The sequence below is a fragment of the Equus caballus genome, chromosome 22 (assembly GCF_041296265.1).
Source record: "Equus caballus isolate H_3958 breed thoroughbred chromosome 22, TB-T2T, whole genome shotgun sequence".
In the NCBI taxonomy this organism is placed as follows: Eukaryota; Metazoa; Chordata; class Mammalia; order Perissodactyla; family Equidae; genus Equus; species Equus caballus.
The window spans coordinates 15166451-15180729 of NC_091705.1; the positions used below are offsets into that span (position 1 = coordinate 15166451).

The 14279-nt window shown below is 41.2% G+C and overlaps 1 protein-coding gene across 17 annotated transcripts in view; it reads right to left on the reverse strand.

Moving 5' to 3' along the window:
• Positions 1-14279, reverse strand: part of PLCB4 (phospholipase C beta 4) — a 389234-nt gene that overhangs the window by 88832 nt on the left and 286123 nt on the right. For 9 of the 17 annotated variants that reach the window (XM_070247466.1, XM_023626126.2, XM_070247462.1 and 6 more), the window contains 4 exons: positions 11884-11937; positions 6216-6297; positions 5124-5224; positions 4430-4487 (listed from right to left, as the gene is read on the reverse strand). In XM_070247466.1, the coding sequence (XP_070103567.1) occupies positions 4430-4487; positions 5124-5224; positions 6216-6297; positions 11884-11937 (295 nt within the window). Of the gene's footprint in view, positions 1-2953; positions 3044-4429; positions 4488-5123; positions 5225-6215; positions 6298-11883; positions 11938-14279 lie in introns of all 17 variants that reach the window. The other 8 variants (XM_070247461.1, XM_070247453.1, XM_070247454.1 and 5 more) reach the window with 1 other exon arrangement.

A 14279-nucleotide genomic window follows, 5' to 3' on the forward strand; every position in this document is an offset into this window, starting at 1 on the left:
TAACTGTCTGTCTGTATGTATCTGCAGGTACTGGGTCCATTAAAATTCCTTAGTGTTCATTGTGGATTAGAGGACAGAACACTGTGACCCTGGTCATCCATCAATTAAGCAAACTTCAATGGAATAATAATGGCAGACAAGCAGCTATGAGCAAAACCTAGTCAGTAGGTAGGACCCTGGCAATAGCTCTTTACCCAAATATATGCACAGACTTTGAAAAACACTATTGAGAAGGTATTTAAGAAACAACTGTTAAAAGTTCATATGGATTTCCCTTCCCCATTTGTTTTGAAATGATAATTTGAAAAGTGGGTTACACAGAATGAATGCCTTTGGCCAACAGAATATTGGATGTAATTTCCTAAAGCACTTGTGGCCTAGCCTGTTCTGGTCCTCTCACCTCCCCACCGAGTTAAGAGTGTTTACTCATAAGGAATCAATATATTTTTGTCAATTTATCCCAATGAAGCATGCTTCTGTTGTAATCTAAGAAATTACGGCTCACAACAGCTCACATCCATGCATGTGCTAGAGCAGAAACTGTTATATTAATAACAGGCCTTGAAACCATAAAGAACAAAAGTTATGGGGTATGCAGGGAAAGAGAGGTTGTGAGGTGGACCATGGAATGCCAGGCACGTGAAGACATGCTACCTCTTATTTAAGAAACAGATGGGCATCATGCAACCCTACAGCCAGCAATTCAAGGGAATGACAAGCACCACCCCTCTGGTGAGAATGCATTGTTTTAAAAACAAACAAATAAACAAACAAACAAAAAAACTCTTTCTAGGCAACTTCCTTCTCCCGTCTATGTGAATAGTATCACGGAAGATGGATTTGGGATGAAAAGGTCCTTTTTAGACCCCACAGCATTTATGGTCATGGTTGGCCACTATATTTCTCTTCCTTATTAAAAGTAAGTATTTTGATTTAAAGATACGCTCCTTGGTAAGTATTCTGGACTCATGGAGACGATGGGGCAAATCCATATGAATTAAAAAGTGAGCAAAAGAAGAGAGTAAGCTAAAAGGGAGAGGACAGATAAAGTTAGGGAAAGAAGGAAAGGGAATCCAGGCATTCTTAGGTGCTTTTTATATACATCTAGGTGTGTCTTCTAGCCAGGTGTTACTTGTGGTGTGGTGTGGTCTGTGGAGGGCAGCTATCACATCACCCTCAACTGGGAGCTTGTTAGAAACACACATTCTTGTGTCCCACGCCACACCTATGAAATCGGATTCTCTGGGGTGGAATCTGTGTTATAACAAGCCTTGCAGGTGATTCTGACGTGCTCAAATTTAAGAGGCACTGCTCTAACTTGCAAAGGTATGCATTTTAACATATTTGCAGATGAGTAAAAAAAAAAAAGTACCTACATCCTACAAGGATAGAAGAATGCTAAATATTTGAGATGTCCTCCCAATTAAATCCCATTAAAATTTAGTCAGAGGGCATGATACTCACTAGAACCTCCTGCCTATCAGAAGGAATAGCCAGGAAAACCAGATCCTAAAATGGATGTATCATAATCCCCAATTCTACATTTGCAGCAAAGAAGCAGTGAGAGCAGACAATATGAAATTGCATTTGTCTTTGCATCTGCTCTGCCAGGCAACATGACCTTTTGCTTTCTCTAAAATTTTCACGTTTCTAAAAGGAAGTACAGCATAATCTGGATAATCCAAAGGCGAGGAAACAAATGGTAAGATTTGCATTAGAGTCACAAAACTATAATCTTCAGATGAGAAAACAACGAGGAGAAAGATCACTTCCAGGTCATCTCAGAGTGATAAGGTTGCAGAAGAGTTCCACACCGACATAAATACAGTGGGGCAAATACTTCACAGCTCTGAGGGACCATCGGTTTTCAGCTGGTGTTCGGGGAAGCAATGCACGCAGGACATTCACCCCATGATGTCCAGAGCTTCGTAAAATGAGATTCTAAATAGTTTCCAAAAATAGGTCATAGAACTGTGCCCAAGTGAGTAAAGAGATAAGGGACATTATTATGTTCTTACTCTTACTGAGAAAGACATCAACTGGCTTCAAGTTGCACTGAGAGAGATAGAGGTTGACATAAATTATATTCAAAAGAAAGATAAAGAAGATAAAGACATAATTGGCAACGGTATGCTTACTCATAAGAACAAATACCCCCTTCTCTCTTTGCCTATGCATTAAAGAACACAGATATTATAAACGGAAAGAGAGCTTGGCCCCTTTCTTATATTCTTTCAACTGAAAAATAAAAAATAAAAATTTCAAAAATCAGGTTTGGGCCTAATGTGATCGTATAATACGTATGAGGCAGGGGGAGGATTACCAGCAATAAGAAAATAAAGCAAATTCCTGATTATTGTGGCCACCTAAGACCTCAGTTCTCTATTATGGGACAGGTCTAATTAAAATCTCTGGGCTTCGGTTAGTTCCACATCTCTTTCCTTGTTCCTAAAGACCCAAAGAAATCTAGAATCACACTGATGCCACCAGTCCCATCACAAAAGAAGACCTTTCATTACTGTTAATGAGAAGCTAAATAAAAGGAAACATAAAAAACAAATGAGAGCTACTGGCCACTGTAATAGCAATGGATAAAAGCTTACCAAATAATAAGTATTTTAAGAAAGATTTGGATGCCAGAGCCAGAAAGTATGGGTGATCCTATCTCAAAAATTAAATGTTATGTCTTAGATTTATAAGAATTACAAGATTGATAATGGGATAGGTCTACAAAAAACAACCCATAGAAGGAGAGGCATGGAATAAGAGCCCATGAAAGGAGCACCTCTCCTCAAGACTTCAGAATCGTTTCTTTCCTTGAACAGTGAAATGTATATTAAGATCACTGTGATGTTTAAGAGACGGCTGAGTGCCAGCTTCATCCCAGAGCACACAAGAGGCCTTTGGTTAGGAAGCGGCCGATTGATGACGTAGCAGATGTTCTGCACTCCACTAAAGTGTCTTCCTTCTTTAGTAGAAAGCAAGATTCCTGCCCATCGCACCAAAACTTAAGATGATCAGTGACCCAAAGTGCATGAAGAAGCTGAGGGAAATAAAACAATAAATCTTTTTTAAAAAGCAGAGGAGGGAGAAGGGGTTAAGGAAACAGAGCACATTAAAGCCATTTAACTTTTGAGCAACGGCGGCATAAGAATGTGGATAATATCTGGGTAAAGATTATGAACATAGTATTCGCATGACCAAAAACTAGTGGAGTGGAAAAACTTGAAACGTTGTCAAGTAAACTAAATATTGTATTGTTCTGAAAGGCTTATTTAAAAGTGGAGGCATCTGTGCTGATGTAGGCAGTACCTTCTCTTTCCTGCATCAGTGCTTTTAGGCTCTGGGTACCACAGCTTCTAAAGTGCAACCCTTCAAGTTGGGAGCCACCGAGCCCTGACATGGGAAGAAAAGAGAAGACTTTTCCCAAAGATACGATTTGTCTCTACAAAGTGGCAAATCAGTCTGCCTGTTGTCTTGAGGCAATCCTCATGTCTGGTAGGCTACTGCCTTGTCTAATGTTTTCTCTTTATCTGGTATAATAGTTAATGTAAATTGTTTTGAAACAAAAATATATTGTCCGTTCCTCACTTAAACTCTTCCTATGACTGTGTTAGAAAAAAAGGGAATTTTCCTTTCTGCATTAGCAAGAACTTCAATGGGTTTCACTGAAGAGAAAACACTTTTTTGGACGTGTAAAGAAAAAAAAAGTTAATGTTAATTGTAACAAAAGTCACAACCTTTACTTGTTCTAAAATATTTTTCTCTTGTGCTTAAGCAAATTTTGTCAACCAGTTTTGGTTGTTAAGTGAATCATTTTCTGAAATTAGCTCTGAGGTTGTTATAAAAATAAAAAGTAAAAATTTAACCTGTAATCCAGTTGGCCTAATATGTGCTATATTTTCACCCAGGAACTCCAGTGTTGTGCTTGTTGTCAAAATATTCTATTTGAATCTACATATTTTTCTTACATGCAATCTATTAAAAGACAAAAATAAAGCTTTCCAGTCCATGCAAAGGTATGAGAAAAAGTTAGCAATGGAGAATCCAACGATAGTGTGCTCAACTCAATTCATTCTCTATTTAACAAGATCAATTTAAAAAAATAAGTACCTTAAACATCATCTTGCAAAAACATAGACACATTTCATTAAATGAATATATTATAAAATTCACACGCACACACAAAACCAGAGCTACACATCACAGCAAGAAACCAACAAAAAAGCAGTGTGCAAGGCCAACGTGTAGGAAGTGCATGAACACAGGGCAGCAGCTGATTTTTGCACCTGGTAAAGCCATCATGGAAAGATCAGCAGGTCAGAAGCAAAGCGAATGAGGGCGTATGACGCGGGCATGCAATGAGGACACTGGAGGAGGCAAGCCACTGCACACAGACTTTATGGAGTTAATGTATGAAAAAGCTTACTTCATTTAGAAAGCTCACTAATTGGTCTACCGTTAAATAATCAGTTTTGTCTCCATTGCTGAAAAGAAATTTATTAGAAAAAGTAAGTTTTTGTATATGATGCTACAGTAGGTACGATTTACATGTTGACATTTGTTGATGATAATTCTAAACTTATTTTCTAACCCTGAAGTAGTGGTGCATTCTTAAAATGGCCAGAGACTGTTTGTAAGAAAAAAAAATAACCAACAACAACAAAAGAAAACACTCCTGCTAGCTCACAGAAAATGTCTGCAATTCTTCTTTAGCATTATCAAAAGAGGTTACTTTAAAAACAACATGTAAGTCATCCATTTGAAATAACTGGAATGAATGAACCTTTCAACAACATAATAACATTCCAAACCGAATCTAGTTAGTTCACATAATGGGTTAATACCTAAAGGAGCAGGTTAAAATTGGAGGTAGTTAGTAAAGCCAATGCAAGGGGTGGGGGGAAAAGTTCCAGGTGCTTCAACTAACTAATGTAAAAGTTTCTCAAAAATTCGGAGTGAACTTTTACACTAATAAAACTAAGGGGTGAAAACGTAACCCTGATTAGGTATTCCTAGTTACTACCAGCATACTATAATAAAGCATTATCACAAAAAATGTCTTAAAAATCTAAAAAGCAAGGATAACATTGATACAGCACTTTCTCATAAACGGAACTTACATTTTTTTAAAAAGATCCTCTATATCTGTCCGAGGACAAATCTTTTGCGTCAGTTCATAGAACTTTTCATAAGTAAATGCCGCAGGCTCGATTTCATCATTCTGTAAAGGATAAAAGAGTGTCAGAAATTATGGGACATTTTTTCTCCTTAGAGGGAAAGAATCTACAGGCTCATGAAACAGAGTGATGACCAGTTGGGATCCCAGGGCCTCCATCTCTGATTCTTACTGATAGAAGCAAGAAGGCCAACATCCAGCCCCGGCCAGGCCGTGCATCCAGAACACGGCATGTGTAAATGAGCATTTCTAGTTACCACACAGCCATGGTTGGTGTGTTCCAACCTCAGCTACAGCTGGGCTTGCTCTGGGAAACACCCCAGCGAACACATACAAAGAAACCTTTCCTCCTTCTCTCCTTGAGGGAAAAAAGCAAGTGCTTGCCTAAAGGATGCTGAATAAATCAAGGTCAACGTTTACTTATGCCTTTTTTGTGAATTTTCACAAGACCACATAAAGGGGGTCAGGACAATCATATAAGATTTTCTTTTTCGTACTGAAGTTTATATTTCAAATAGGATTTGCTAAAGCAGCAACAGGCTCAAATCTTCCTTGTAGTCGAGAAATTAACTTCAATTATTTTAAATCCGAAGGGCCACAAACACAAACGGTTTGTGTGGGGAGAGGTGCTGCATAAAATATTGCACAGCTGTCTTGAGGAACTGAATTTATGAGTCAATTATTCATGCTGACATTGTGCTGGGTGGAGGCAATGCGGACGGGCTTCTCTGAAATAAGCTTTCCATAAGCTGTGTGAAAGAGCAGCCTGGCTGTCATTTCCTTTTCTTAATAAAGTTGACAAAAATATTTTGAAGTACACTATTTGAGTTTGAAAATATTTAGGTTAAAATGCCCAGAAAACAAAAGGAAGGAAGGAAGGAAGGAGAATGAAGAGGAAATTAACGGTACTCTATGTGACTGAATCTAATTCTGAATCCAATTGAGATCAATTGAACATAAATACTCTGGCTTATTACATATGAGGACATAAATAAGCAAAATGCTTTTAGAAACACACAATTAAATTAACGAATACCTTTCCACTGGGAAGACCTAATTCCTTGAGCGCTTGAAAGATCACCTTTTCTGTTTTCCCCGAGGCAAAGGTTCTAGTAATACTAGGGCAGAAAAAAGAAAGGACAAAAACTTAAGTTATTGTTAATTCTGTTTTCTCCGAGGCGAAGATCCAAGTAATACTAGAGATGATGGGATGGAGGGAGAAGGAAAAGGAGAATAAAATTACTTTTCATTTCTAGGTATTTTTCACTTCCCAAGCTAGCTCCTGCAACGTCCTTCTGGTTTACCTGAGCTGGCTGCTTGATCCTGATGGGTGGTCCTCCTGGGGGCTTGTGAACACAGGAGGCACCGGGGGATACACAACACCGGACACAAACAATGATACGTTTTGATCCTATCAAATTGCTTTCTCAGGAAAAAGGAATGTAGCAGAAGGAACAGAAGCTTTAGAATAAAACCTCACGTTGACACTATCTAGGTTTGAGGAAAAGAAGAAGACCCCTTTGAATTCAGCCCATGCCTGATTGCTCTTACCCTGCCCTGGCTTCACACTTACTACAGCTGACAAGCATTAGCAGACGTAGTTTGTTATTTTTTCTTTTTTTAACTAAGCACCCTTGAGCTACTCTGAAATGCCAGCTGCCTCAAGGATTAGGGAGTTTATTATGAAAGTGACAGGTGTCGGGGGAAAGGGAGGCTGGGGAACAAGTATTCAGTGTTTCAACAGAATCTTGGCACTCCCCTGAGACATGGTATTTTTGAGTAATGGTGCTGCCTTTAAGTAGTATGGTGTGCATCAAGAAGAGTAAAATGGGTAACATCTTAATAAGCATATTTCCTGGTGATCACAAAAGCAGGAAAGAGAGACTCCTTATGATAAATGCATCAGTGACACTCAGAATGATGCTCTCAAGGAGAGACTTGGTATCCTGGAATCCACACTTGGCTCTGAGCCATGCCTTAGCCACCCAAAGGAGCCTTCATTCATTCCCTGATTGGAAGCCAGGTAATTTATCACCATAATAACTTCAACTCTAAATTCCGAAGTCCAGCCTCGACTTGAAGATAGAGTTTACTTTCGTCTGGGAAGCCTTCGTCTTGGATCGCTTTCCCTGTGAGCACAAGAGGATTTGTAACAGCGCCCCCCTGCCCAACCTTGACATGCACTCCACCATTCACGTGAAGTGGAAGGCAAGCTCCAAATGTAAGCACCGATCACCAGTTAATCCCGACGAGTGGGAGAAAGCACCACTCAACTGCAGAGTACAGCTTCCCAGAATAGACTGGGAAGAACTGGCTTAGGTAAATGAATTGTTACGTGTTCATTCAAAGCTTTCTTGTTTCATACTCGGTCCAAGAATACTTCAAGAAGTACAGTTTTCAGAGTGCTTGAGACAGCTGTATTCAAACATAGGGAGGCCTACGAATTCTCTTTAACAAACCTACAGACATGGCAGAGCATATGTGTTTGACATTAAGCAAGCTAGTTTCTAGTGCAGGAGGTGCTGTGTCTACATTTTCCCACATCTCTAGAGTTCATGGAATTTTTATACACTGAATTGGGTTGAGAAGCAATTTATCTGACCTTTACAATGTAGGGGAAAGTAGCTACTCAGTGAGTCTTTAAAAAAAAAAAAAAAAACAAACTTGTTAATGTGAGCGCTACAGGCCTCCAGCAGGACTTGGGACGTCTGGCACTTTTAATCGGTAAGAAAATCTTTGCGAAGCAATCTTAGGGGTATCTCAGCCACTGGAGCTGCTGTTAGGCCTGGTAAAGGAGGTGAAAACTGATCAACGTGGTCATGAACACGGCAGGTATAGGACCTGCGACCTTCTGGAGAAACAGAACCTGGACACGGGGTTGGGGTGGGGGACAGGGAAGAACAGAAGAGTGTACGGGAACAGGATCTTTTGGCTAGGGCCTGGGGAAGCACCAAGAAAGAGGAAGTCAAACAAGAATGTTTCATGGGAGCAGTGAGGTCCAAGTATTTGTGGCACGGGTGGGGGTGGGGAGGGTAGGTAAAGAGATTGAGAAAGACAGAAAAAACAGGGTGTCCAGTGCCGGGACAGAGCAAAATCCATGTAGGAATATGTTAGTGAGGGCAAAGTCAGAGCTCAGTGACACGACTGCACAGAAGATGATAAAAGCAAGGGGGGGGCCTTACAGTCAGAAGGGCTCATTCTCAGGCCCATCTTTTCATCAGGGGGCTTGGGCTGGGCAGCCTCACCAGAGATTTGCTTACCTCCTTCTAGAAGAGATCAAACTCAGGATGGAAAATGGGAGCAAGAAAGTCGAACAGAGCATTGCCCTGGGGTGGTGCCTTTATGGTCTTTGCTTGTTACCTTTTGGAATCATTCTTGGTCCTTCAAATGGATTTGCTCACCGGTGAGGGGTGTTGTGGAGTGAAGGTGGATTCTTTGAGTCGCCGGTGGTGTCAGAGACCAAGTAGAATGCCATTTAACCAGGGTGCTGACAGAAATACACTTATCACAGGCTGTTGGCATTGTAAACACCATTATGTGGTGTTTCTTGGGAATGAAGAGTGTTTACAAAGGACTATAATTTAATTCAGTTCTTTATACACAGCCCCATGCCCACAGAGCATAGCTTAGTGCTTCATAGCTAACAGGTGCTCCATAAGTTTTTGTTGCAAAATAAACCTCCACCCCTTTCCCAAAAGCAATGCTACATAAAGCAAATCCATTAAGCAGTGCCCAGTCTTATTAGAGCCCTGGTTAAATCCCATGTTCTAGGGGACCTTCCAGGTGATGAAGACAGCAGTGATCCTAGAAACTAAGGGAGTGTCACTCTTTGCTTGCCCTCAGAGGATCTACATTCTATCCAGAGGGTTTAACATCATCTTCTCAAACAGTCCAGGAGGACTCACAAAGTGAAGCCCTAGCAGAAGCAGAGCCTCCTTGTAGACAGGCTGGGCCTTCAGGACATGGGTGGATTATGTAGGAGTTGGGCTGCCATGAGCATCCTTGAAGTCTCGGCCTTCTTTAACACAACTGTCTCCTTGGGACTTCTTCCAGCCATAGCCCACAACTATTGTCTGCCTACCATTTCCCAACTTTCTAGCCATTGGTTCCAATTTCAGGTTATAAGGGATGGGAGATAGTGAAAGAAGAGTGACTTTCAAATCTTTGGTCTGAGGAGGAAGATAAATTGACAAATTGAGTGCGAGCTTGTAAATTTGAGAGAAAGGCAGACTGCATAAGATTAGGTACATAGGAAGAAAAGAGAAGAGCGAGATGGAGAGTAAGACTTCCTTCATTTGTCATTCCTGCAACTTCCTGGATATTAAATCTTGATTAATGCTAAAGAGCAGGGGGCCATTCCCAAGCGATGTAATGACTAATGACGCCAGATCCCTTTTAACATTATGCACACTATACTAATAGTTTCCATTTTAAAAACTCCAGAATGATGGTGCTGAAACAACATTTTAAAAGTGTTTACTCTTCATATCCATTAAAACATTCAGAGCAATTTCCACCTAGCCCTTGGCAGCTCATCCACCAGGAGATTTATCCGCTTTTATTTGGCTTGGTATCAATTCTCCATCAACTCTAACAAACTGCCCCTGAATCACAGATGTCTTGTGTCAGACACCTGTTAATACTGGCAGGCACCAGAGTTTATGTCAAAGAGAGCTAAAGAATATGACAAAATATCTAGGCTATTTCTACAAAAAAAGTAATAATTTTGTATGTGAACATGCTAGATAAAAGATCTCTGGAATCAGAAAAGTCCTCAAAGCTTGTATAACAACGGCTTGATTAGTAGGATATATACAAATGAAACCAGAACGGCTAGTTAGAAGCACTTTGATCAAAATCTATGTGTTTCTATTTTGCCCATTTCCTGAACCTTATCTTGGAAGAAAAAGCAGGAGAGGAAAGCATGTAAAAACTGATCCAACTTCCACTTCTGCTCTTCACACTGCTATCTGGGCTCTCTTAGTTTGAACTTATTACTTCAATACTGATTTTAAATAAAGATGTACTACATATTTAACAATAGCTGTAGGATGCTGGGATACATTAGAATAATTGTCCTGCTATCGTTCAACAGAGCAAAGGGTTTGAAATAAGGATCAGTTAAAGTGTTTTTGCCAACAATCATTAGTCAAGGGTGCTAATAGGGCTGTTTTTAAAGTTTTAAATCTGGCATAAAATTGACTTGCTAGTAAGTTATTAACTAAAACAAAGAAAATCCTACATATAGATCTGTAAAGACCACAACAAGTGCTCGAGGTCTATATTTCTGAAAACCTTCAATAGAATGTTGTCCATGGTCTTCTTTATGATTTGTATGGTTTTTATTTTTTCATTGATATAAGACATGGAATTTGGAAAAATGATGACCTCTAGGAAAATTCTGTTAAATGTGAAAAGAATAATGTGCAGGGAGTATGGAGATATTCTCAAAGGGATGCGGAATGGAAGCTTCAGAGCAGAATGAAGTGGCTGGGGAGAAAGGGAGGCCCAAAAGAGTCAGAAATGGCCAAGAGTGATCAGTGTGTCACTCCCCGAATGCATCTACTCACATTTGATGCAGCTGCTGACCTGTCTGCCTCATCTCTGAAAGATAGAGCAGCTATAAGACAGGATTCTACTCTGTAGTTCTGATTTTGTTTGTTGCTGTTGGTTGGTTGGTTTCTTTGCTAGTCTTGTCTAGAGAAGACGTGAACATGAACCTGAGCCTGAAGAATACTAGAAGAGTGGGTTGGTATCTGAAGAACCCATGTTTGATTCAGGTTCAGGGTTTAGGTTCCTGAATCCAAATACAATCTTGGCTTCATGTAGACAGCAGATGCCCTGGGGCCCAGTCTAGCTTCTGGAATTTCCATAAAGTGCTTTCACAAATACCAACCAAAAAGATACTGGGAGAGTTTGGTAAAGGATTGCCATCATCACCATTGCAAGAGCTTCCAACTGTAGCCACAGACCATTAATAAACCCTAACACCAGATATGCAGTGGAGAGGCAGAAAAGAGGCAAGCAGGAGGAATCCTCAGAGGGTGAAACGCATCAGCGTAAGCATTAAAGAACACGTGGAGAATGGATCTGGTTAATGTTCTCCTCATTCTTGATTCCACTCAGGCTTTATTGCCATTTTTCTTTCCTTGTCACTGTTATGTTGGGCAGGGTAAGGGAGGAAGCGAGAGCTCTGAAGAGTGTGTAGGGTCAGAGACAACACCTAGAGAGCAACTGGCAAGAAGCCAAAGAAGGAGTCCACCACTCTGGCACCGAGGAGCAGCAAAGCTCAGAATGAGATGCACTGTCCAGAGGCATCATCTTCCTACGACACAGTGCCCACTCTTCCACTGCAGGTGCACAAGAGAAACTTCTTTCATTTTAGCTAGCGGTTGTTCAGGGCAAGTAGGTGAAAGACACTTAAATCCTAAAAACCCATTTCTTTGAAGATTAAAAAAAAACACTGCTTTTTCAGATGTTCTTGATCAAAGGTGAGTTAACGCTATTCTGAAACAAATGCAACTTTACATCCACAATGATTTTTACAAACTGAACATGGCATTTGATGAAGTGATTCAAACCACACTTCCAGAAATATCTTCAGTTAAAGCAATTAACAAGTAGTTGTGGAGGGCTCTCTCTTTGGTCTGGTATCATGAGGGCCGACACAGGATACGGGGAGCACACAGGAAGGACGGACTTACCTCCTAACTGGAATTTTACCATTTGTGTTGGTCATAAATGCCAATTTCATCCAGCTGGAAAACAACAGGAACAATATTGTTTTAATGTTTCTTGGGAGGAACAGCTTCAATCCGGTTAAGACTTTAAAAGAAAGTTCACTGAAGCAAAGAACATTTATTCTGAAAACCAGAGACAATTATATGCTGAGATTATATAAATTTATGGTTGCCAGATTTAGCAAATAAGACTTGCTGTTAAATTTGAATTTGTAATAAACAACAAATAATTTTTTAATACAAGTATGTTCCAAATAGTGCATAGGACATACTTATACTAAAAAACTATTTATTACTTATCTGAAACTCAAATTTAACTGAAAGTCCCATATTTTATCTGTCAAACCTACATGAACCGGAAAACTGAGTGCCTGCACTGAGCAAAACAAATCCCCAGTACTTATTTGGTGACTGGTCTAGTCCTTGATTATTGCTCTTTAATAATTTACTAAGGTGGTGAGAAATGCAACTGATGGTGACACCAGCCAGCCTTGTCTTGAGAACCCACGGGGACCCTCCACCCCAGCTCCCAGTGCAGTGAAGTACAGACAGGGACCTTCCTTGATTTCCAGTGGTCGAAATTCATTAACTCGAACTGACAGTAAGCAACTCCCTGCTTTCTCCAGGCTTTCCGGAAACACAGGGACCCAGAACACTTATTTGCAGTTTGGTGCCAGGACAGTTCTTAGCTAATGACCCCCATTTTCACTGTTTACAGTCAATAATATTCTAACAATCAGCAGAACACGATGATTTGGTAAAGTTTCTGTCTTAAGTCACATTTCGTAGAAGCACAAGCGGCTACTTATCAGGGGATGTTTTCAGGACAACAGGAGTGAGGGAAACAATAGGGCAGAAAGAACAGGATGCAAAGTTGTGGTCTCGGCTGGAACTTTAGCCTGATGCCACAGGGAGCTCTGGGGTGTGATGTGCACCAGGACTTGGTGGCAAGGGGGCTGACCTTCTGTACCCTGTTTCAGTGCATCATTGGCCATGGGCTTGCCCCGAGGAGCCGGGAAGAGTGTGACCCCCCAAGCACGGGACTCCCCTTCAGCAGAGGGCACTACTCTGGAGAAGTGGCAGGTGTTAGCCCCTGGTGAGCTAACCCTCATGGCAGCTGGCGGATGGTGAACACCAGCTCCATAAAGGGATCTGGGTAGGATCCCACTGGGGGCAGGTCAGATCTAGTGTCCAGACACAGATATACAGGTCACTCAGGTGTAAGCGGGCATTCCAAAAGTCTTTGAATCTCTGGGACTCTTATCAGTGCCTGAAGTCATAACATCAAATATCCGTGGATTGCTCTTTATTTTTAAGGAAACACGCCACACCAACTGCAGAGGGAAAGGAGAAACAGCTGCGCAACAAATAGGAATATACGAGACTAAACAACTCTTCTCTCCTAAGACAATGGAAGGAAAACCAGATGGACAGCATAAAAATCAAAATAACTAATACTGAATAAGAAGGACTGGCAGCCAGGCTCCGGACGAGGTGCTTTTCATGACCTCATTTCATCTGCACGGTAATCCTTTAAGATGAGTAAAGGTCATCATCTCCATTCACAGGACAGTGAGACACACGGCTAAGAACTTCTGAGGGTCGCCCAGCACCCAAATGGCCAAGCTGGGATTTATAGCCCAGAGTCCATACTCTTAAAGTACCTGCTAAAGGGATCAGCAGTAAGGAGAGAAAGTGCCCGAAGGATTGATCTCTCTTCCTAGGGCCCTGCAGCACAAGGAATCGCACCCTTGGCGCCGGGTCTGGGTGAGAGATGCGAGCTCATCACTGCACTTTCTCAATGTGGTTCCCTTCTGCACCTCGCAACTACCTCTGATGCCCTGTGATGGCAGGCAGCCCTACTCCTCCATGGGTCATGGCTTTTCAAACAGGCTGACTTTGGCTTTGGCTAGGATTTCTACTGGAGTAACTTTCATGTCACCTTGAAAGAATAACTTGGGAAGGATTAAGATCTACCACTGTCGTATCCCTCTGGATTTTGGATACAGTGTGCTGGGGTATGGCCTGCTTTTTGAATTGCAGAAGTACCTTTGGGTTCCTGATTGAGTGCTAACCAGTTCCTGGGTCGGTGCTCCCTTTATCCCTCCCTAGCAATGGCTGCTTTTGCAAGTGCTTCTCTTGGCCACACTCTCCACTTGTCAGTCTCAGGCAACAGAGGCTCCAGCTACAACAGCACTTAAGTATGGCCCCAGGTACGCAGAGCTATTTATCAGCAGACTCTGTCTAGGGACACAAAAGCCAGTGCCCACAATCCAGAGGATACTGGAAGCTGAGGTTCCAGCATCTCCCTGACATCAATCATTTCTTTCATATAGGTTTCGGCCTATAGGTTTATCACA